Source organism: Harpia harpyja, chromosome 20 (genome assembly GCF_026419915.1).
Source record: "Harpia harpyja isolate bHarHar1 chromosome 20, bHarHar1 primary haplotype, whole genome shotgun sequence".
Lineage (NCBI taxonomy): Eukaryota > Metazoa > Chordata > Aves > Accipitriformes > Accipitridae > Harpia > Harpia harpyja.
This window is the reverse complement of record NC_068959.1, coordinates 21533554-21557423: the sequence shown is the minus strand read 5'-3', so window position 1 is coordinate 21557423 and position 23870 is coordinate 21533554. Positions and strand designations below refer to the sequence as shown.

General features: G+C 54.5%; 2 protein-coding genes and 1 long non-coding RNA gene across 3 annotated transcripts in view; 2 read left to right on the top strand and 1 right to left on the bottom strand.

Moving 5' to 3' along the window:
* The window catches only part of UBE2D2 (ubiquitin conjugating enzyme E2 D2), a 31332-nt gene extending 29287 nt beyond the window's left edge, over positions 1 to 2045 (bottom strand). The window contains exon 1 of the mRNA XM_052772182.1: positions 1725 to 2045. Coding sequence (XP_052628142.1) covers positions 1725 to 1748 — 24 coding nt within the window. The 5' untranslated portion in view covers positions 1749 to 2045. The remainder of the gene's footprint in view (positions 1 to 1724) is intronic.
* LOC128134474 (uncharacterized) lies at positions 1133 to 15312 on the top strand. Its single transcript, XR_008232762.1, has 2 exons — positions 1133 to 1279; positions 10521 to 15312. It is a non-coding gene; the product is annotated as an uncharacterized LOC128134474 (long non-coding RNA).
* Positions 15313 to 15626: 314 nt separating this feature from the next.
* On the top strand, positions 15627 to 21520 carry STING1 (stimulator of interferon response cGAMP interactor 1). Its single transcript, XM_052772127.1, has 7 exons — positions 15627 to 15723; positions 16054 to 16298; positions 16910 to 17090; positions 18016 to 18124; positions 18282 to 18520; positions 20098 to 20284; positions 21154 to 21520. Exons 2-7 carry the CDS (start codon positions 16054 to 16056, stop codon positions 21342 to 21344), a joined length of 1152 nt encoding a protein of 383 aa, XP_052628087.1. The 5' UTR covers positions 15627 to 15723; the 3' UTR covers positions 21345 to 21520.
* Positions 21521 to 23870: the final 2350 nt, after the last annotated feature.

The following is a 23870-nucleotide window of genomic DNA, read 5'->3' as shown; positions in this document are numbered from 1 at the left end:
GGAGGAAGCACTCTTTCAAAACACCTGCAAGCCCACAAACGCACTGTCGAACAGTCTTCACAGAGTATTGAGTATCACTAAAGTAAGTGACAGAATGTTGCAGACAAGCGATACTCAGCTGGAGCGCAACTTCCTTATGTAACCCGCTACCGTACATTTATCTGGAAATTTCAATAAAGTTACACTCAAAATCCTTCCCTTTCAAGCTCTACCTATTCCATGAGCATATGTAAGCCTTCAAGCTCTCTTCAGTTTTCTTCTCCACCTTAGCTTTAATTTGATCAGTATGACACACGCAGCTTCACAAAAACTTCCAAGATAACCTACAATCAAAGCAAAGGTGTTAACACACAAGCCAAGTCTGATGCTACATACATAACAAAACAGAGCTAGCAAACTGATCTTAACTATTAGGTAGCAGGTTCACATCTGGTTATAGACAAAAGTGAGATTTACATAGTAATCGAGACCAGAAACCCTATGGGAGGACTAGCTTCTACACCTGAACCTTACACGGAGACTCCAAACTGAAGCTACATGTTTTGTGGGGAAAAGGATATAAATTGCCTGCCTGACTCACCAAGGTAATAAAAGCGTACTTCAATAATCCCCTCTTTTTTCCTTTTCCTAGTAAAGGATACTAGGATGATCAAGCCAAGTATGGTTTTAAGACTGCAGGGGATTGAGCAGCAGTGTTTTCCTAAAAGCCTAGGACACCAAGCGTGGTGCACCTCCTGCTCCAGGAGGAGAAGGCACCTCGCATGCCTTTACTAGATGACTCAGGTTGTAGAACAGCAGTGGCTCCATTAAAACAATAAATCACACTATTCCGACTAGCTGAACGTGACAACTTTACTATGCTTAGCGCTTCAGTATCCAACACCGAGACCGTCGCTCCTTGAGGAAGCAGAAGAGCCTTTCACCACGAAGCTCCCGAAGGAGCTACGCCAAAACTTGCCGGGCGGGCGGGCAGCGTTTCCCTCCTCCGGGCGCCTTCTCCCAAGCGCGGCGGCCCCCGCTCCAGCGCGGGGTTCCTCTCTGCCCCCACCCCACGCGTGTCCACTCCCACGCCCCGAGCGATTCCGGAGGGCGAGGAGCAGCCCCCCGAAGCTACAACAGCTGCCGGCGGCTGCTGCTGCCCACCCCCGGGCCCGCGGCCGGGCCCCGGCGCCGGCGCCCCCTCGCGGCCCCAGGGCCCGGGCTCCGGGGGCCACGTTGCTTCGGAGGGACCCGGCCACCACCGAGACCACCGCCGGCCTCGGCCTCCTCCCGGCCGCGGGTAACGGCCCCCCACCCCGGGGAGGGGGGGGGAACGAACAAAAGCGGCCCGCCAGGACGGGCCGGAGCCCCGGAGCCCGCTCCGCCAGCCGCGGCCCGGCCCGCGCCGCTGAGGGCGACCGAGGAACTTCTCCTCCCTTCCCACCTCCCTGGGCCCGGCTGCCGTCTACTCCTGACGGCGGGGCCGCAAGCGCGGCCGGCGAAAAGCGCCCGGAACCTTCCCCCCCGCCCCAGCCCCAGCCGAGGCGGGCACCGGAGGGACCCCGCGCCGCCGGGGCAGGGCAGGGCCCGGCCCGGCCTTCCCCCCCCCCCCCCTCCCCCGACAAGCCCGGCCCGGGGCGGCGGCGGCGGCCTACCCGGGTTATGTAAGGCGAGCGCTAGGCCGGGGCGGGCGGGCGCGGGGCCGGGCCCAGGCGCGGCGCGGCGGGGCCCTGCCCTGCCCTTACCTTGTGGATTCTCTTCAGCGCCATTGTGTGCGCGAAGGCGGCGAGGAGGGGCGGGCGGGCGGGGAGGGGGCAGCCCGCGGGGACTATTTTCCGAGGGGGAGGGGGGGGAGGAGGAGCGCGGAGGTGGCGGCGGCGCGGAAGGGGGAGGGAGGGGAAGGGGGGAGGGGAAGGAGAGAGAGAGGGGGGGAGGGAGGGAGGGGAAGGGGGCCCCCCCAGAAGGCAGCGGCGGAGGGGAGGGGGGGGCGGCGGCAGGGCCTGCGGGCGGGCCGGCCTGGCGCGCTGCTCCCCTGGCGGCGCCGCGGGGCTAGAGCTGGCTGCCGCTGCCGCAGCTCCTACCGCATCCCTCCGCCGCCTCTTTATGCGCTGGCGCCTCCTCGCCGGCCTTCCGCGTATCACTCCGCCGCGGCTCTCCTGCCTCCCGCCGCGCTCCGCCGCTGCCGGGTGGCCGGCGGTTGGCGGAGCGGAGGCGGCCGCCGCGGCCGGGGACCGAGGCCGGGCTGGGAGCGATGGGAGAGACAGGAGGCGGGGGGGGGGGGGGGGCGATACGGCGGGGACTATTTGTCCTGCGGCCGCCGTGCAGAACTCTCCAGAAGGGGGAGGGGGAGAGCGCGGAAGGATACGGCGGCGCGCGTGACGACGGCTTCTCGCGAGAAGGCGGGACGGGAAGAAGTCCCGGTCGCGCCGCCGCCGTGGGGCCGGTGAGGGCCTGAGGCGCCGCGAGCCGGGCCCGGGCCGGGACTGAGCCGGAGTCGGAGTCGGAGCCGGAGCCGGTGGCCCGGGCGGGACACCCCCCCCCCCGCCCCAGCAGCTTGGTGGGGAACCGCCGCCGCCCCTGCGGCGCTCCCTGCCCCGGGAGGTGGTGGGCTGGCCCCAGGTGCGGGCCCGAGGCCCCTTCCTGGAGGAGGGCCGGGGCCTGCGGGGCACGGGCCGGCGGCGTACCGGGAGGGCATCCGGGACGGGCCGAGGCCCTCCGAGAACGCATGAAGTGGCACTAAGAGCGATGCTGGTGACACCTAGTACCTGGCAGGGGCGGCGCGTGGCTCAGCATACCTTCCCCACGGGTAGCGGCACGGGGCTGGCGCACAGGAATTCATTTTTAGGCCTGGGAGGACGGACAGATGAAGTACACCGAGTAGATCCCAACGCGGCTGCATAATAAAGGTTTGAATCGTCAAAAAGGATTATATTTACATAGCAAAGTACTTCAAATGTCAGGCTTACCGAGCATACCAAAACCACAGTGTAGAGTGAAGAACACGAGGCAAGCAACCAAGGCCTGGGTACCCAGCAGGCCAGCGACATCATGGAGGCAAAGGCTCTCCAGCAGAGACAGCATCCAGAGCCCTGGTGGCCAGGGATGGAAGAAAAATTCGTCTCCATCCAGCATACCCATGGACAACACCGATACAAGCAAAAATAACGATTGTTCTCAGGCGACTGAGCAGCTCCTATCACAAAAAGTTGTGGTTTAACCCCAGCCGGCAACTAAGCACCACGCAGCCGCTCACTCCCCTCCCTCACAGTGGGGTGGGGGAGAGAATCAGAAGGGTAAAAGTGAGAAAACTCGTGGGCTGAGATAAAGACAGTTTAATAGGTAAAGCAAAAGCTGTGCACGCAAGCAGAGCAAACAAGGAATTCATTCACCACTTCCCATGGGCAGGCAGGTGTTCAGCCATCTCCAGGAAAGCAGGGCTCCATCACGCGTAACAGCAACTTGGGAAGACGAGCACCATCACTCCCAACGTCCCCCCCCTTCCTTCTTCCCCCAGCTTTATATACTGAGCATGACGTCATATGGTCTGGAATATCCCTTTGGTCTGTTGGGGTCAGCTGTCCCAGCTGTGTCTCCTCCCAACTTCTTGTGCACCCCCAGCCTCCTTGCTGGTGGGGTGGGGTGAGAGGCAGAAAAGGCCTTGACTCTGTGTAAGCACTGCTCAGCAATAACGAAAACATCCCTGTGTTATCAACTGTTTTCAGCACAAATCCAAAACATAGCCCCATAACAGCTACAGTGAAGAAGATTAACTCTATCCCAGCCAAAACCAGCACAAAAATTCATCAAATAATCCCTCTGATGGCTGCCAACAAGCTGAAGGGTTCTGCGCAGCTTCAGCAAACTTCTGAGCCCCTAACCACGTCCTGTTTGTGTAACTGCACAATCAAAGCATGAATGGGCAATCACTGTAAACAGCCAGCTCAAACAAAAGGGCAACTTCCCTTCAGGTCTGAATCATCAGAAACTGAGCAAACGAGGCTGGGAACAGGACACTGCTTGTGTGTGACAAGGACTTTGTGCACACATTCAAACAAGATACCTCTGCAGGGGAGTTCAGCCTAACAACCAAACTGCCTACATGTACACAAAACCCGTGGGGCATCTTGTAATAGTAACACATTTTAAAATTACATCAGATTGGAGTCTTCCCTGTTGGTCCTGCTTCTCTTCCCATTGCTGGCTTTGGATCATTAATTGGGACTGGACGTGGTGGCTGGTGCCTTGTGCTGTCTGGAGCCTTCCAAGTTGGCAGTCCTGCTACCGAGTCAAGTAAGAAAAATGCCAAGAGCACTTTTAATCAGGGTTGGAAGTTGTAAGACTTTCCAAGAAGGCACCAGGTTTCGTTCCTTTACAGGAAAGCCTGGTTTCCTATGGATTTCTCTCTTGTGTAGCTAACATTTTTAGTGAATTATACTACGATTTTCTGTTGTTGCCCGTCTTCTCACCTAGTACTGCAACAGGGTTGTTTTCCACTGTTCTTGTCAATCCCACACCTCCTGTGCATCTCTTGGCAAAGAGGGATGAAAGGCTTAAACAGGAAACTTTAGAGGTAAATAAAATACTCAACTCCAAGCACCAAGCAGCAGTTCTGGGCTTGGAGCTCAGCTCCAAAACTCCTGGGGTCAGACTGTCCCTTTGCTAAAGCACCCTTCTGCCAGCTGGTCCCTGTAGCCGGCAGAGCCACCCACAGGATTAATTCACCTGCTGCTTTTGAACAGGCAAGGTTTGGAAACCTCACACTACTTCTGATGTGTTGGTGACGACGAACTCATGCCTGCTCCTCCCAAAACGCCTGCTCCTCCCGAAACGCCTGCTCCTTCCTCCTGCCCTCATAGCGGCTGCTCAGGCTGGGGGTGAGGATCTCAGGGTAGCGCTCGCCCTGGCCTCTCACAAGCCTGGGGACTGCTGCCTCTCAGTGATAGCTGTGGTCTGTTCTCATGCTGACTTTGCTGCCAGCCTTTCTGCAACAATTCAAGATTTCTGGTGGCTTTAGCATAGGGTGTGTTTTGAATTAATTTCTCTTTCCTCCTCCACATTTGGTATGGAGAAAATAAATCACAGATTCATAAAAATGGTTTTCTGGGTTGGTTTTTTTTTCAACTTCTTTGGTTCATTTTGTGGCTTCTTGCTCTTTTTCCTCTTTCTGTTGCCTTTTGGGTTGCTGGACACCCCTCAGTTGCAGAAGAGCAGACAACAACTCTGCGCCGGCTCATTGCTCTGTCATGCCCAGCACAAGGGAGCCTGCTGTCCTTCCTTGCCACACCAGTCTCCACCAGCATGGGGAGCTGGAAATGCTCAAATACTAATCCCAAGTAGTCCTGGCCCTTAAGGCTCCCCCCAGTCCTGGGGCAGAGGAGAAACTGCTTTTCTTCCAACGTTTTCTGCTTTCCTCTCTTATTGCCCAGCCAACATCTGATCCCAGTCAGGCAGTCTGATCCCACCTACTAGAAGGGACTTTGCAGATTCCTCTTTACTAGGAGGTGCTCCCTTCATCCCAGAGAGCAGTACAGCCACAGTAGCTTTGCCCCTCACTCAAACTTGGCCCATCTCTCAACAGGGCAAACATCATGTCTGGAACTGCAGTCATACCGGTGACTGCTGGGGGGACAAAAGGCTTCCTTCTTCTCAGGCATCTCTCCGGAAGCAACCTTCTCATGTTTCTGGGGCAGTTTTCAAAATACCTTCAAGTCACAGCCTCTAAGGACTTCACTTCTCAGAGGTCTGCATGTCAGCCAAAATTAAAGTAATCTTTTTCCAGTATTCTCAGGAAAAGTGTTGGATTTTGTCCCCAAATTGGAAAATTATTTTTGGCTCACAGTAGCAACAGAAACAGTCTGGATTGCTACTTTTCTTTGTCAAGCTTTGAAAAGTCCTCTCTGAGTAGTAAAGCATTGTAAAACTCAATCCAGAGAATAAACAATTTTGAAAATAAAAAGAGAGAGGAAAATACTTTTGTTGTGGTTTTAGTACCAGGGATAACTGTGATCTGGTGTTTCTTACCAGATGGACGTGAACTTCTCTAAGAGATAAGAAATGGAAGTAGAAAAGTCATTTTCATCATTGTTATTCACGAGGTCAGTCCCCTTAGAATTGCTGAAAGGCAAATCCCAATTGCAGCTTCTGCCATTTGGCCTGTAGCTGTGAACGGATAGATGTTGACTTGGTGTAGGCTGCAGGGAACGGAAGACTGGGGTGTGTCTTATCCAGAAGGTATTTTCCTCAAGATTCACAGTTAGATCTCTGTCTGATGTGGCAATAGACTAAACACTTTCCACCGGAGCTCGGACATGTCTAAAAGTGCCATGAGATGCAAAAAAGATCAGGCACAAATAAACATTAACCTAAGATCACGGGGAGCAGAGCCAGGAAATACCTGGCCCTGTTGAGCTCGAGGTCAGGATTTCTCCTCCTGGCTTTTCGCCCCCTCACCCTATGGTTTTCATGTCTTTTGCATTCTCTTTTCCTTTGCTTTCTCTCTTTGCTGAGGTCTGTTGGTTAGATTTCCCCTTCATGGTCCTGTCTGCAGCACTTTCTCACTGCCTGTCTCCCTGCTGTCTCTTGATTTCTACTTTCTCTTGTTAGGACTTCCTTATCCCACCTGCTGCCTTTCTCCCTTGCTTCTCTTCTACCTCACCTGTGACTTTTGCAGGTGTCCTTCTGCAGGTTTCAGTCTCTTCCCACCCCTGCCCGAACATTAAGACAGCGGGATTGACCCATACGCACTTTTCTGTATCCCACATTGGATCGTATCCTAGTCCTCTTCTCCAAAAGGGTGAGTTCTGGTCACCAGCACCAGAGAAGATGCTTTGGGCTGCATCTGCTGTGAAAATTCGCGGCTGGTCCCCATCCACAGCAGCCCCTTATGCAGAGAAAGCGTTGCTTGTTAGGCAGATGCTGTCTCCCTGCGTGGGTTGCTGCTGGCCCCCCCCACAGCACCCTGTCACGGCACTTTAGGAGGCATTCCACCTGCAGCTTTCTGCCTTCTCTCTCAGGGACAGAGCTGGTCCTGCAGACCCAGGGCACTGTGGGGTACTGTGGTCTCTCATCCCAGGAGCACCGCTGTGCTCTGAGCTTCTGTTCCAAAGAGAAGCACCGAGTGATCTGTCTATGCCTGCCAACATCATCCCATGCCAACATCACCCACTACAAGAGAGCAGAGCATCACTGGAGGAGTTAGTCAAGTCCTGCCTTATCCTCAGATGACTCTTGCCTCCCTGTGCCTTTCCTTCGCCATCTTCCTCTGATCAACTCTGCTAAACAGGGTCAGGCTGCAGTACTGTATTAGGGAAAAAAACCCTAGACATGCTTAGGCAAAGGCACAAAAATTGAAAAGAGTACAAACTTCCCAGCCTAGCTGGCTAAATCTGCTTTTTCTAGGCTTTGGTAACCAGCAAGGCCTTTGTTAGACAGTGAAGAAAAGATAACTCTAAAAGAGGTAAGGCACAACTAGGAAAGGAAAAACCCCACACTTTACCAATGTTGAGCATACACTAGTGGGCAAGCTTCAAAGAAAAAAACTCCCACAAAAATGGACCTGGAGCAGTGGAGAAAGTGAAGTGAAGGGTTAGGGAGAAGAAAGGTCTGCCTCTGCCCCTTGGCAAACAGCGAAGGACCTGCATCCCTTTCTGCAGCCATGAACTGAAGGAGAATTGCTTGCCTCCATAGCTGCTAAGACCTTTGTGTCTTTAAAAAAACAGACACAGGGGCCACTTTTTCCCCTTGCTTGTTGGTGTTTCCTCCAGGAGCAGCTGAAGCCCTGTCTGCTGACCTGTGGGCAGAAGAGCTGGTGTAGGGAAGGCTGCTCGCAGCTATAGGCAGCACAGCTCCTGTCCCAAAGGTACTCTGCCCAGCAGTACCACCTGCATGTACAATTTCACACAAATTCTTCCCTATGTTACACCCTGCAGAGTCATTTACCAATGGGAGAGTGAGCCAAGGTCCAGTCTGGTTCATAGTTCTCCACAGAAGCAGGAACCATGGCAATTCCAGTGCAGAAGCTTGCAGATCCTGGGGTGAGTTGGCCAGGCTAGCAGCTAAAAGCCTTTCAGTCTCAGAGGGGATTCTTCAGCACCTCAGTTCAAAGCATTTAAAAAAAACCCCTTCTGGACTGAACTTACATACATAAGTTGTCATATATGTCACATGGAGACTCCCACCACACAAAACACACCTTTTCCCTCTCCTGCTGCAAATCCTAGGCTTGGCTATACTCAGATGGCAGGGCAGCCAGCTATAGCATTGTTCCTCCGTTGTCCTCTCCATCAAGAGACCAGATGGATCAGTATCCACAGCAACAGTTATCAAGGAGGTAATTCTGTGGGTTTTCAGCCCAGGTGAAGAGCTCTAGAAATCCTCTTTTTAGTCTTGGCCCAATCCTGCAGAGTATGTGTTCATGACTTTGTGTCAGTGGAACATGAGAGATCACAACCAGGAAGAAAATACTTGGAATCATTCCCATATTAGTTTTGAAATCCGCAAATGAGTCTTACTATAAAATGATTGGACTCCTTTCAAGATTGTTCTCCAAGTCAAAACTGAAAATAGAAGCTTAGGAACAGTCAGGGAGCCCTGTTTATGATGGTATATGGCAGGAAGGTGAAACTGGCCACCTGAGCCCAACAGATGTGCCCTCTGTCACCCACTGAGGCAACACAGCAGCAAGGGCTCTGCTAATCTCTCCTGTGGCACCAGCTATCCCAGGCTTGAACATGACCAAAAGATTGCCAAGTATAGGAACATAGAAGATAGGATTTCTTATAACACATCATTATAAACTCTTCCAGTCTAGTATGCTGCCACAGAAAAACCTGGGATCTTAAGCTTCAGAGAAAGGGAAAGAACAAACTGAAACAACCGAAAAGGAAAATCCGCAAGTTACCACCACCACCTTGTCCACAAGTAAATTTCCAGCAGGTGATGCATTGCTGTGGGCTGAAGGTGTCATAACTGTAAATCTCATATATATATATATATAAAATCTATAAATCTCAAAATAACTGGCACTTTCCCTGTTGTCGCAGAAGAGGCATGGTGCCCATCTCTAGCTCTCTCAGGACTCTGGATATCCTGGACCTGTTGTAACAAGCTGCTTCTAGCAGGACATAACCCTTCTCCTTGTGTATTATTATGCATCGTAGTCTCTGGCGTTGGAGGCAGAAGATATAAATTCACAATTGGATTTAAATGATCTAACTACAAACTGTTGCTGAAAGAAGCAGTCCTGCCCCAGCCCCCCCCCCAAGCAAACGGCTATAGCTGTTTTCTGACACCCAGTTGTGCTTAAGGTGGATCACCTGATCCAAAAGTAATTTCTACTTTCACCCAGCATTACTTGGCATCTAGGGCTGTGAGCTGATCTGGTTCTCTTTGAAATCACTCATGCCAACACAAGGAAACGGGCTGGAGGAAGCCCCCCAGAAGTGGACAAAACCATCTCTGTCACTGGCAGCATTGCCTGAAAATTCATGCAATGCAAAGAGAAGCACTGAGGAACTTCCTCAGTTGCATTTCAGGCTGCTTGGGGGTGTCCCAGAGAAGGTTCCCATCAGCAGTCACCAAACCTGCTATCCACCAGCAGTCTGGTTTGTGAAAACAAAGCCAGCAGCCGAGCCCCGGAGTCCCCCGATGCTGAGCCCACCTCCTCTGCCTGCAGCACACACACATGCACCCGGGACTGTTCCCAGACCTGAGCCATGTTCCCCCTCATCAGCTCTTCCAGGTCTGACATCTCTTCCTTGAGGTACACTTCTTTCCTTCCTTTCTCATTGCCCCCCGTTAGCTTTTATTGTGCCTTTTTCCATACTCTGTCTCTGTTTGGGCCTCCTTAGCCCCTCACCACATTGTCATCTGCCCTCCTGAAGCTGCCCAGCAGCAGCAGGCTCCGCTGGGGCTTGCAGAGCATCTCCTCCCAGCCTTCTCATCCCTCTTTGACTGTCTGGGTAACAGATGCCCAAAGTAGCTGCTAGAGCTCCTCACACAGATCCAGCATTTTTCTCTGCTACAGAGGTGTGTAGAGGGGCTGGATTTGCAGAGGGACCCCGGCAGCAGAAGTCCAGCAGTGGCCAGACAAGTTGGAAGGTCTTTAACAAACCCCACGGTGTCACGTGGCCCTGCTCCAAAGGGATTTTCCATTTCTAGAGTCCTTTGCCATGTGCTGAATGAATCAAATCCAGGATTGTCACAATTTTAAAACCTAAATAAAACTAACTTTTAAAGTGAATTGCTCTTGTTCTCAGTTAAATGTGTTTAAAACTAAGTTAGTCCAAGAAACACTGAAAACTTTTATTCTTTAAATAAAGCGGGGTTGTGGGTTTTGGTTTTTTTATTTTAAACTTAATGGATTTTTCTACAAGAAAAAAAGGTATTAATGGAAATTTCAGTGTAAAAAGATCCAAACCTGAAAAAAAGTATTGCCAGGTTTTACAGATACAAAAAGCTCATCTTGCTGTTTTGCTGATGTGGTTTTCTTTTTTGATATTTACCACCCCATCTTCTCTCAAACACTGTTTTTTCTCTTGTAGGCTTTTGCTGGTTTTGGTGCAAACATGGATGTAGCTCACAGCACAGCCCCACAAACAGCTCTGAGCATGGGGGGACCTCAGCCTGCCACTGCCACCATGTGGGATGCAGGAGACAAACTTGAATACCAAGACTTCGCTTGACCAAGATGGTCAAAAGCTCAAGATCAGATTCATCCTTTCCAACTCCCCTTCTCTAGGCGCATGTTTCTGGAGCAAACGATCCCAGAGTCTTGCCTCGCTTCAAGCTTGGAGCCATGCCGATCTCAGCAGGAGCCTGGGGGATAGGCATCAGAGGCAGGAAATAAAAGAATAGGGGTAGACCCAGATTTTCTAGCTCAGTCCCAGGCTGGGAAGCTGCTGAGCTCAGCCAGCATTGCAGAGCTCTCCATGGGATATTGACGACAGTGACAGGGCAGTCGTGGAATGGTTAAACGTAGTCAAAGAGAAACAACATGAGCTTTTCAGGCAGAAATCCAGGCAGTGCTGACAGCTATAGGCAGGTCCTGAATTGTTCATTCCCATGTTCCCAGCTTGCTAAAAACCTTCTGGGCAGTTTGGGCTTCCATGGGTATTTGAGTGAGCATCCCAGCCATGCTAGTCAGCCTGCTTGTATCTCCATCCTTTGCCATAGTAAATCAGAAACTTCCATGTTATGCCCTGGGTCTACCTGTCTGTGCTGTGGGGACGGGCTCCTATAAATCTCTCCTTTCTGGGCATGAGCACGCCAATAAATCTCCCTTGGATGCATGTCCTGACCAAGAATGCAACAATAAATTTCCTGTAAGTGGTGGAGAGAGGAGGAACAAGGAAAGAAATAGGATATTCATGCATGTCATTGCATCTGCTTGCATGGGAAAAGAAAGCCTGGCATCCCCCCTCTGGTAGTCAGGTTCTGGCTCCATTTTCCACCCAGCCATTGCCTCTTGCTCCAACCCCACGGGCTGCCCTCCTCAGCCCCCCTGCATGCCCGCTGCCCTCCCAGAGGTCCCCACTCACCCCTGCACCTCCTCACCTCCATACAGCATCTCCCCACCATGGCTGCCTCCTTCTGCGTGGGAGCTCACAGAGGAGACCACCAGGAGCTACAAGCACAGTTCCCACACTGCTCCCTGCCACCTTCAATTCCCTGAAGTACTTTTTTCAGGGAGACAATATCCCTCCATACCACATGCTCACCTTTTCCTCTCTTCATGCCCAAGTTGTTTTGTTCTCCTTTCATCCTCCCTAGCTGTATGAATGGCAGCCTTCTAGGGTCAGCTGCCAGGTCTTCTTCTGTGCCTTTATAGCACTTTCCCAGGGGGATCTGGCCTCACTTGGGGTTTCTGTGCTGCCCTGTTGCACAGGACAATCCCAGCAAGGCTGCAAGCCTGCTGCTGCAGAGGAAGGAGGAATACCGTCACTGAAAAGCAGGTTCAGGCAAGGAGCACTGTTTTGCTCAAGGTCTCTCACCCAGTTCGGAAGATGCTCTGTCAGCTCCTGTGGCTCCCCAGTCATGGGATCCTGTCTTTGTGAAGGCTGTCCCCTCCCTTGCTGCAGAGGTGGGAGTCAGGATGCATTAGGGCAAGACCAGCTTTCCAGGGGGCCCTGGGACTGCAGCACTGACCAACCACCCACTGTCAACAAGCTTTTGGTGGCTCCATCCCCAAAGCCAGATTTGCCTGTCCTGCAGGCTGGAAGATACCTATTAAAAAAAACCCCAAAAGCAACCAAAAGGCATGCGTGTACACAGCCATTTATTCTGTAGTAGTTTTACTTCTTCTCAGCCTAGCCCAGTCGGGTCCCCAGGGGACACGTGGTAGGAGGCCAGAGGAGACGCCGACAGCCACTTCCCTTTCCGCAGTCTCGGTGCCAGGGTGACTGGTGACAAAGGGCAGGAAGGTACATGACTGTTAGAGGACAGAGGGCAAGAGCACACCTGTGTGTGAGCGGAGGGGTCCCAGTGGGAGCCCCCAGGGATCTGTGCTGAGACCTGGGCAGCTTAACACGTGACCTGGCGGAGTCAGACCTGGAAGGGACCTGGAGGAGCTATTCAAAGCATTTTGACCAGTACAATCAAGTAGAAACCAGCTTCTTTTTGAAGAACAACTGAGTATCTGAGATGCTCCAGCCTGGGAAAGAAATGGCTGAGGCATGAAGCCATCAGTGATCTGGGGAGGAGGAAAGGGCTGGTTGTTCATGTCTCTCCCAGCACAAGAACAGTGGCAGCCCAAACAACGCTAGCCTGTGACAGCTTCAAAACAGGCAAAAACGACTTCTCCACCCAATGTGTAATTGGGGACTCAGTGTCACAGGACACTGCAGGTGCAGACAGTTTACAGAGGATCAAAAGAAGACTGCATAAATCACAGATTGATCCACTGAAGTTTATTAAATGGATAAAAACTTTCTCTTAGGCAGGAAGTTCTGGTGCCACAAAGGAAGGAAGAACCTTAAGGGATGTGCAGCACTCAGAGCAGCCCCACAATCCAGGGATGGAGGGATGGTCCATGCTGCTGTCAGGATTTTGATCTCATCATTGCTGAGGAGTCACAGCCTGGGGTCAGGGCAAGGCAAAGGATCTCCCAAGCTGGGCACATCCCTGGAAAGGCATCCCATCTCCACATGGACTTTGTGAGTGAAGTTCAGGGCCCTGCATAATCTGGAGACAGAGGGGACAATTACAAATCCTTTGGCCAGAACACCTCCCTGGCTCCCCTGACTGTCACCTCTTTTGTCCTGCATCAAACTGCTTTGCTCAATGAGTGAGAGACAACATGTGCTTGAGAGCTGGAGGAAGCAGGTCACCTGCTTCCACAGGATTTTACCCAGCACACAGATGGCTCCTCACTGCATCAGAGAGACTGATCCAGTTCACACAACCCAGTGCAACACAGAATACTGCAGAGCACTTTATTTTTGCTAGGGCGGACAGCAAAGCAAGACCTGTCAGTGTGCAGGACTCTGAGGGTACGCTGGTGGTGCAATTGCAGCACTAAAAACACCAACTGCAGCACTTTTTAGCCAAGGAATCAAAGCCACTGGTGTTAACCAGCCTGGCATCCGAACCCCATCCCTGCAGGCATCCCCAGTGTAAAGCTGTCACCGGGCAGCCTGCCTTTCGGCTGAAGCCAGCAGCTCTACCGGCTTTTGCAGGACAACAGCACATGATGCAAAAAAATCAGGAGTAAGCAAGCACTGCTGCAGTGCCCATCCTGCAGCAGGAGCAGGCTCCGTTATGTCTGCTGCCTGCCTGCTCGCCAGGAGCAATCCTTTACCCAGGAGACACCAGGGAAAGCACCACATTCCTGGGCTGGCTTTTGGTTGGGGGCATGCCACATGCATCCAATACCTGCTCCTACCCACCTTCAGTCTCGCACAGGGCCAGTGGCCAGGCCCAGCTCCTGGGTTAATCCAACTTATACCTAAGGTGCCTCATACAGAGCAGCCAGTGGGTCTCCAGAGGTCAGGGGAGACTTCAAGAAAATTCACAGCATCTGGCTACCTGCAAGGGATCTTACTTCCTATCACTACAGGATTTTTACATTCTTTTTCCAGGTTATTACAAGTTCTCAGGCATTTCACCGAGACTTTTCCCTGTCTAAACCAAGTCCTGGCTACAGCTGTCCACCCCGCCCGTGGCCACTGGGATCTCGGGAGAGGCTGATCCCTTCGCCAGACCCAACCAGTACACAAAGGCCCTTCTAGAAACCAGCCTGTGTTGTGTTACAGGCCAGCTCAGCTCTTTTGGACGCTCCCAAGGGTGGAAGTTGTCTTTCCCTGCCTTTGCAAGCACCTTTGCCGCCACAGCGGACAGCTTCGTTCTTGCTGCGTTTGGACAGTGATTAAACTATGGATGGTTTGGACCACAAGCTCCTACATCTCTGCCCAGGCGTATACAAATAGAACAGCTACTCAGAGGGATGCTGTAGGGTCCTTCGGGTGCCCAGAAAGGTGAGGCAGAGCAGGTTGCAGAGGCCAAGAACAGACACCCAGCTGTGGAGCTGCCCTGCCCCTGGCCCATCTCCACTCACAGCAGCACGACAGCAGTGTGGAAACCAGCAAGCCCAGGCTGGGGTGGGAGGTTAGTGCTGCTCTGGGTGTCTCTCAAGGTTGTTGGAGTCTGTTTTGGTGGTACTTTAGAAACCCCAGCAAACCTGCTTTACAGCGCATCTGACCTGTGTTCCTAGCCTGGGGAGGGCTTGTGGATATAGCCAACGTGTTGTTTGTTTTTTCAGCACAAAGGTTGGCTAAAACATCAAGTAAATCACTTCCTCCTCCTGTGCTGGGTTGTCCCTGCCACTGGGGCTTGACTCACCAGCTCCAGTTGGCTCTTGTGGTGTGGTGGAGGAGGCTGCCTGGCTCCCCAGCCCTCTTCTTGTGGGTCCCTGAGCAGCCGGGTGGCTCTCCTGCCCATGGAGCCTGGACTCCTGCTTTCAGTTCTACCTTCAGCACGCTAACACCTGTGATATTTCTGTCTCTTTCACTTCTGCTCTGAGCCAGCCTTTGGGCTACTCTGGGTCTGTGGTCAATAGGACCAGGGACCTGAGGGGCTTGAGGGCCTTACTGGCCAGCAAAAGCCCGGCTGCAGGAAGCCCCTGCTGTGTTGCCAGTGCCTGCAGACACTGCCTCCTGCGCCAGCATCTCCTGGAGCTGCATGGGGTGGGGGGATCCAGGGTGCTGTGAGTCACCCTCTCTACTAGAAGGAATTTGCTTCTGTTTCACCCCTGGAAACATGCTGCACTTAATAAATTCAATCTTTGAAACCTGCTGCACTTAATAAATTCAATCTTTGAAATCTGCTGCACTTAATGAATTAATCTCAATTTCCTTCCTCATTCCAGCTCAGCTCAGCCCCACAATGATACGTTGGGGCTTTCCAGAGGTGTAAGCTCATGGATGGCGAAACCTGCCACATCCACCCAGCACTGCCCAGTGCCTGGATTTCCTGTGTGCTGGGAAACTTCACAAGTACCCTGCGTGGGAGGGCTCTGGTGCTTTCTGCAAGCTGCCTGCAGCCTCGATAGCTCCTTTCATTTTCATTTTTCTTGGTGCTGGGAACTGTGCACCTCCACCCGTGGCACCAGAAGCCTGTACAGTGCAGAGGCTCCGGGTCTGTCTGTGGCCCAAAAAGAGCCGTGGCTGCCCAGGTTGGAGCACAGAGCCCATTAACCCCAGTGCAGGAAAACCCAGGCAGCGTCCGGTGTCGTGGCTGGTAACTGCTCCGGTGAGTGTGGCAAGAGGAGTGATGGCCCCGTGGCTGCGGAGCAGGGAGGGCTGGCATAGAGTGGGCATCAACGTGGGAGTGACTCTATCTTGCTGAGCCCATCTGGGCACGGGCGGCAGTCCCAAGGTGGCCTGGGCAGCACGCGAGGGAACCTCCCCAGAAGCGGCTGCGTTTCAGCAGCGTGCAAAGGGCGGGCTCCGTTCCGTGCTTTGGGGTGCTCACTGAGCGCTGGATGTGCATCTGTCCCCCCTTCTCCGCTCCCCACAGGGCCGCTGCGGGCGCTGGGTACAACACTTGCTGCTGACCCCCCCCCGCCCCGCTCTGCCGCAGATGTCTCAGGAATCGTGGCGGCCGAGCCACCCCACCGCCTCGCTCATCCCCAAGGCCCGTGGAGGGCGAGCGCAGCGTGCCGTGTACCTGCTCCTGGCTCTGTGCGCTGCAGCGCTGTACCTCGCCGGGGAGCCCCTCGTGCCCGCCGCCCGCAGACTCACCGTCCACTTGGCAGCCCTGCAGATCGGGGCGCTGCTCAAGGGCACCTGCTACCTCGCGGAGGAGGTCTTCCACCTCCAATCCAGGTGAGCCAGCATGGGGGTGGCTGTCTCCTGGGTGCCTGGGACCACTCTGGGGGAAGAGCATAGTAGCCTCCGGGATTTGTGAGGGGATCTGCTCCTTGCCTCTACTCTCACGCATGCCCTCTGTGGAAATGCTGTGCTGTGCCCTGGAAGCACGTGCTGCTCTCCATCAGCCTCCTGCCTCTCTCATCTCTCCCCCCCTCTCCTGCCTGCCCAGCTCACCCATATGTCTGTGGACCTCTCCTTCTCCTCTCCGTGGTAGCTCCCTAGTGTGCCCTTTCCCTGGGGACAGATCTCGGCCTCCAGCCTTTCCCCACCACCCAGTGCTGGAGGGCAGGGGGGCTGTTGGAGAGTCTCCCCTGGCTGTCCAAGGCGACATTGCATCTGCTCCTCTCTGAGACCCATGGGTGCTGCAAGAGACCCAAGCACTCTCCCGGCTGGGGGCAGCCGGGGTGCGCTTAGCCGGGTCCCACAGGGCTCTCTGGCTCCATACTGCTCTGGAAGGTCAGCGGCACTGGCAGGGAGGTGGGAGCATCCCCTGGCCAGTGTCCCATGGGCTACAGATGGCGGGTGGGTGGCCGCCAGCCTGTCTCCTGTCTCCCTCTCCCACCCAGGCACCGTGGCAGCTTCTGGAGGGCCCTGAGCGCCTGCTTCCCCCTGCACTGGCACGGGCCCATGCTGCTTGTCTGTGGCTCAGCCTACGTGGCTCTTCACGACGGAGATGGGCAGCCGCTCGGCCTCCACCTCGGCCTGGCCAGCTTGTGCCAGCTCCTCATCCTTGCTCTGGGGCTCCACGTAAGGCACCGACACCTCTCGCCTGGCCAGCTTCCCAGGGAGCACTTCAGCCCTAAGCAGTCATAGGGGCATGTGGCCCGGCTCTGCATGGCCCCTCGCACGTACAGCCCACCCGCACGCAGCCCCGCAGCGGGAGAAACGCTCTCGTTAGTTCAGCCCTGAAGAGCTGATTTCCTCGGCCCGGTACTGCTGTGCGTGTCGGCAGGAGGGCCAGGCTGACTTTTAATGAGCACAGCCGCCCTGGGGCGCTGGCAGCAGCCCTGTCACAGCCAGAGTCCCGCTGACACAAAAAAATGGGTATTTTAAAATCTGTCAGTCAAGCTGGAGCTTGAGGGGAAAGGGTTGCCTGTGTGGTCTCCAAAGGGTTAATTATCAGGCGTGCTGTGGGTGGCAGAGCCAAGCTCCAGGTAACTCTGCAGCTTTGGGAGGGCTCTGCTTTACCCCAGCAGAGCTGGAAGGGGAGAGGGGTCACACAGGTTACAGAAAGGTGCTTTGGGGAGGGCAGCCGTCAGGTGCCTGTGGGGACTGAACACCCATTTCCACCTAAATGAACACACAGAGCCGCTGGGGGCCACTGATGGCCCTGGAAATTCCACCATCAGGTGCTGGGCTGTCTCCATCCGCATGCTTGAAGCACTGGGCAGATGCACAAGTTGCGCTGGGACACACGATCCCAATGGAGGGTACAGCCAGAAAAGTGCCCGGCTCACCCCACCGTCAGCGTCCTCATCTGTAGGGGCTGTATGGGCTATCAAGGGCTCTTGGCCCTGCTGCCCGACGTGGTGGTGGAAGGGGGCAGCAAGGCTGCTCACTCTCCAGATCTCTTTGGAGAGGGCGGCTGCTCTCCGGTCCCTGTAGAGATGTTGCAGAAGAGCCCAGGTGTCTGCTTTCCTCACTGCTGCTCTGTCTTTCCTTCCCTCCACAGAAGCCCTCAGCAGTGGAAATGTCTGAGATGTCTGAGAAGTCCAAGCAGAATGTCGCTCATGGGCTTGCCTGGTCTTACTATGTTGGGTATCTAAAAATAGTCCTGCCACGTATGTAGCTGTTTCCCTGCGTTATCATGCCCACAGATAGAAATAGCTCCTAATAACAATCCTCCCCCTTCTACAGTGTTAGCAGGGAAATGGGGAGCAAGGTAGAAAGCAGCTGTACTTATGCCAGGCACCTCTGCCTGATGCTGTATTCCACCAGGGGTGAAGAAGTCGATGGAGGAATTCAGCAGAGCCAACCCCAACGTGCTGGCATGCAGGGAGACCTGGAAGCTCCACATCTTGGTCCCTCTGAGCTGTGACATCTGTGATGACCTGGAGAAAGCTGACAGCAATATCCAGTACCTGACAGACCTCACTGAAATCACCCTGACCCGAGCTGGCACTAAAAAAAGGGTCTACAAACACAGCCTCTATGCAATCAGGGATGAAGACAACAAGGTATACTGAGTGCAGTGTTGGGAGAGCAGTTGGCATGCATCAGCCCAAAGGTCTTCCTGGCCCAGAAGTGGCCATAAGAGCAGGACAGTGTCATCTGTCCTATTAGAGAGCTTTTCAGCAGGCTTCTGTGAGATGGAGAGGTCCTGTTCATGCTGGACATTTGCACCCCTTCCTCCTGGCTGCCTCCTCCCAGGCTCAGCCCTTGCAGGGATGTTGGGCTCACTTAACCCCTCCTGGAGTTGATTTAAGTCCAGAAAACAGCTGAAAACTGGGCAGAAAAAAGCAAATGTGGGGTACAGAGCATCAATTCCCATGGGATGAACAAATATTTCCTTTTGTTTTGAAGAGGTGCTTGAAAATATCTGTGAGTCATTATATAATTTGACTCCCATTCCCCCAGACACCTCTTTTCCAGGCTGACAAGCCCTAAATCCCTCCATCTTACATTGCATTCATCTCCTTCCACATCTCCAGGCAGATGGGCCTCTGCCTCTGCACCTTTGGAGGAGGGAACACACTGGTCCTGCTGACATGACTGTCAATGGAGGCATTGGCAGAGCGATGCTTCTCACCCAGGTCCCCCTAATTTGCCTTTTGGTGGTGGCTGAGTGCTGAGCTGCTGCTTTTAGAGCCCTGTCTGCAGGGACCCCAGAGCCTCTTTCCTGGCCCTGCTCCTGGGGAAGCAGAGTCAGCGTACTGATGCTGTGTTTCATCTGCCAGTCTCCTGCTGAGTCACTCAGCACCAAGTGAGCTCCAGCAGCTCTGCAGCCTGGACCTGTCCTGACCCGCTGTGTGTTGCCAGTAAAATGTCCCTCAGCTTGCTGCCCAGTTGCTGGTGAACGCGTGCATGGCAGCGATGCTAGCTCCCATCCTTGCATCTGCTCCAGGTCACTGTGGCAACTGCCTGCCACGGCTGGTAGCTCTTCCTGCTACCCTGCATTACCCAGGGATCCCATCCCTCTTCCTTTATTAAACTTTCCAGTTTACCTAGTATAAGACTTACTGGTAACCCTGCTCCTCCTTGGAATTTTTATGGCCTTAACAAATCTCTCCTCATTTGTTTGATCACCCTCTTTCTAGCTGTGCATTCATCTTGCCAGCATTTATCCTCTTCTCCATTCTCCTACTCCCCACCAGGATGCTCAGACTTCCCCTTGTCTAGCAGAAAAGCTACCAAGAAGGTGTGATCAGACACGGGCAAGGGGTGTCTCCATAGGGGACCAAACTCCATGGGGAAAATCACCGCCCAGGCTGCAGCCTGGGAGCACTGACAAAGCCGGTGGCTGCACCCCGGGGCCCCGTGGGAGGGAGGCAGCTCCCCGAGCCCACCCGGCGCACAGGGTATGGCTCTACCTGCCAGGCCAGTTGCTCTTTCCCTGCCCGACACGGGGCAGGGGGACACTGGGGCCAGAACCAGTGTCCCTGTCCCAGTGGTCCAGCACACAGCACCAGTGCAGGGCAGGCTACAGGGCCGCTAAGGGGTCTCAAGGGCTCTGCCCAGCACCAGGGTCCCCCGGCAGCCCTTTGCCAGGTGCTCGGTCCTCCTGCTCCCGTGTCTTTTCCTTCCATCCCTGCAGCTCTGGCACTGTGCAGTGGAGTATGCCACCCCGCTGCAGTCCCTCTACGCCATGTCCCAGGATGAGTGTGCAGCCTTCAGCCGGGAGGACCGCCTGGAGCAGGCCAAGCTTTTCTACAGGACCTTGGAGGAGATCCTGAAAGGCTCCAAGGAGTGTGCGGGTACCTACCGGCTCATTGTGTACGAGGGTGAGTGAGGAGGAGAAGCTGAGCACCCAGCGTGGCGGCTGTGTTCTCCCAGCCCTTTAAGTGACCTCAGATCAGGGCAAACAAGGGGCAGTAGGCAGGATCTGTGCAGCGCTTGGCTGGTATCCCCACTCAGATGGCCGTGGGGGGGTCCCTGCTGCAGTGGGAGGAAGGGGCTGCCTCTCGACACAGAAGGACTTCTTGCTGTAGGTCTCAGAGGAGCGGGCGGGATACTGGCAGAGCTGGTCCCTTTTGAAGTCCCCAAAGGCATCTGAGACAAGCAGTCTTCCGCTGGGGCAGCAAGAACACTCCTTCAAGGATTAAGTGTAACAGTGAGCTTCCAGGGGAAGGAGCAGCCCTCTTCACTGCTGCTGGTCCTGGGAGAAATGGCTCCCCCTCCCCAGCAGTGGGACGGGTGTACGAGTGTGGCTCAGTGGCATTCCCCCTGACGGGGGATGGGAAGGAGCAAGGCTTTCCCTTCTTCCCATCTTCCTTTCGTTTCCCTTCTCCTCACCTCTGCCAGAGCAGCAGGGCTTGAAAACAGCTTCCTGGTTCTTGCTGAAATGAATCTCAGTTTTTTAGGGGAAATTCAGCGCTCTCCCTGATGGGGAGAAGCATTTCTATCTGATAAGGTAGTTCCCATCACAAGCACTACTGGGAGTCCAGCACATAGTGCCTGTATTTTACTTTCTGCACTTTGTGTTTTAACTTCTCTCTTCTGGCATGCTGAAAGGGGGAAAGTAAGAACCATATTTTGATTTCTCAGGAAATTCTGCATATTTGGGGGCATCTCCCAGAGACTCTGCTGCCCGCCCAGACCCCTGCCTTGGGCTGGACCAGTGAAGGTGGCTTTTGTCTTTCTTCTGTTCCAGAGTCAGGAGAAGCAGAGACCCACTTCTTGTCCAGAGAGATCCTCTGGCACCTCCGGCAGCAGCATCACGAGTACACCGTGTACGAGGGGAACCACCCACACGCCCCATCCACAACCCTCAACTCGACAGAGCTCAACCTCCAGATAAGCAAGTCTGACCTGCCGCAGCCTCTGAGAAGTGGCTGCTTCTAAAACACCAGTGCTGCCCAGCCCCACACCACCACCTCGGGGCTCCAGTCCCCCTTCCCCAAGCCCCTTGGTCTTGCAGCAAGTGCTGCCCATGGCAGCGATCCCCAACCTCCTGCAGGAACTGCCCACAAAAACCTCCTGTGCATCGTTTTTATTGAAAACAGCTGACTCAAACCACAGTCCTGTGACTTGCTTCCCATTTTCTTTGTTATGTATATCTCATATATTAAGCCATGGGTGGGTTTTTTTTAATCTGCTTTGATTTGTGTCATATAAAGCATTTTCCTCTGGGACAAGTTGCATTACCCTGAATCTTGGGCACAATGTGCAGTCTGTCCTTGGGCATCCTGTGGTGTTGGATGGGGCTTTGGAAATCCCAGCCACAAGTGTGTATGTGTGTGCTGGGTCCAACACATCCAGCCAGCATGGCCTGACTAATCTGCTGGCTTCTGCAGGCACAAGGAGTCTGTGCAGGACATCCAGGGTACCCTCCAGCCTGACGCACCCACTGTGCAGTCACACACGAACAGCCCTGCTTTCTACCCATTCGGGAGGTGGAGGTGGAAGAAGAGGAGGTCGGGCCTGGGGAACTCCAACATTCAGTGGTCCCACAGTGCAAGAAACGTCCCTGCTTTTGCTCCACCCGGTAATTTTGTGCTGAGAGCCATCTGTGGTGCCTGCTGATGCCCTTCATGCCCACATTCCTCCCAAGCACTCTGCAGAAGTGTTTCTCCAGCCCCAAAGGACACACCAGACCCCCTGGAGCTCTGGGAAAGGGGCAGGATGCAGTCCTGGGACAACTTGCATGGGGTTTTTGGTGCAAGACATCACATGTTGGGCTGCCCAGCCCTCTGTGTCTGGGGGTGAGGTACCCCCAACAAGCCCAGCAAGCCGGGCTTTCCTGCGTACTTGGGCCCCATGTGGTCAGGTAGAAGCAGGGCAGAGGACGTGCAGCGGGTCTGCTCAGTGTGGCTCTGAGACAGATGATTTTTTGGCTCTACCCATCTACGTGCTCCTCCAGGGTCTGCCTGGAGATGCCTAGGCTGAAAAAGGGGCTGTTCCCAGGCCAGCCCCAATGCCTGCGCACCCCACTTAAGGCCACACTTGCTGAAGAGACTCAGCTTGCAAGGGGACGGAGCCTGCTCCCAAGGGACTGCCAGCGCCAAGGAAGCAGCTGAGAAATACAGTCCCTGTGGTGGGCTGCTGCCAGGAGCCTTCCCAGCCAAGAAGACAGCAAAATCCCAAAGGTGCCCCACATGACCTGGGCTGGCCATGGGGCAGGCGAGCCAGCCAGTCCAGTCCCTCAGGCAACCAAGCACGAGTAATGCAGTGTGGCCAGAGCTGTGTGCCGTGGGGCAGGATGGTGGCCCCGGGGCTTGTTGCTTGCCAGGTTGCCAGAGACTGTGGCAGAGCTTTGCCATGGTGCAGCTTGGCAAAGCCACAGAGCAGGGGCCAGAGCTGTGCACTCACTGCTCCACGCCTCAGTTTCCCCTTTTTCCAAGAGCTGAAGGAGGATCTAGCCAGCCAGTTCTGCCCTGGGAGGGAAGGGGGGACAGGCAGCAGCTCAGTTAGCTTGTTACCCTCTGATGTTGCAGCATCCCTACCCTTTGGTCCCTCCCAACTCCCAGGACTTTGGCAAAAGAATGAGGTCCCTTGAGAGGTCCTAGGTGCTTGCCCTCAGCCTGAACTTCCAGCACCAGGGCCTAGAAACAGCTGTGACCATCCTCTGGACCAGCCATGGAGACTCTGAGGGGACTGCATAGTCCAGGGGCCCACAGGACATGACCTGGCTGCATGGCTGAGGATGGCGACAAGAGTGCTGTGCCTGGCTCCCTCCTGGCTCCACTCATAGCTTCCTGGGTGGCTTTGCCTGGAGCCAGACACACGAAAGCACCCTAGGAGATGCTACTACCTCTCCTTGTGGATACTGGTGAGGCTCCACCTAAGTCTGCTTTCCTGCCACTATTTTTCCAATATGGTTAAGGTCCCTCAAGTCCTGACTCGACCTGTTGGCCAGTGGTCTGTCTGGTGCCAGGTATGTGATCTCCCTAACAGGAGGCTCAGGCTCCTTACCGGAGCCGTGGCTGCCCAGCCTCGCCGTGTCCTTGCCGCATGGCTCCTGCCAGCAGCACCCAGCAAGCTGCTCCTTCTGATAGCCCGGCTTCCACCAGTCTGAGTGTGCGCAGCCTGTGCAAGGGCCATGATGCACTGCAAGGATAACAAAACCAGCCAAGAGGACAGAGCCAACCGTGGCTGCCAGGATCACGGCAGGGCACCTGGGTTTCTTTGTCACTGCCAGGCCAAGGTGAAAGTGTTTGTGGCTGAGCAGGCTCACCTGGGATGGAGAGACGCTGATGGAAAGGGCTGGGTGGCCACAGGCTGCGGCTGAGCCCACAGCCCCACTCCTGCCCTTGGCTGCCCATCTCCTTTTACCCTGATACCTACCTGTGCTTGCAGCTCCTATCCCAAAGATGCTGGATGCACTTTCCTCTGCCCATGGCTCCCAAGGGAATCATCATGCTTGGACAA

What these genes read in the sequence shown, in the direction of transcription:
- STING1 (XM_052772127.1), top strand. Translation starts at nt 16,054, where the DNA reads ATGTCTCAGGAATCGTGGCGGCCGAGCCACCCCACCGCCTCGCTCATC. An exon ending in GTCTTCCACCTCCAATCCAG is followed by an intron (nt 16,299 to 16,909) that starts GTGAGCCAGCAT and finishes TCTCCCACCCAG; the next exon opens with GCACCGTGGCAGCTTCTGGA. An exon ending in CCGGCTCATTGTGTACGAGG is followed by an intron (nt 20,285 to 21,153) that starts GTGAGTGAGGAG and finishes CTTCTGTTCCAG; the next exon opens with AGTCAGGAGAAGCAGAGACC.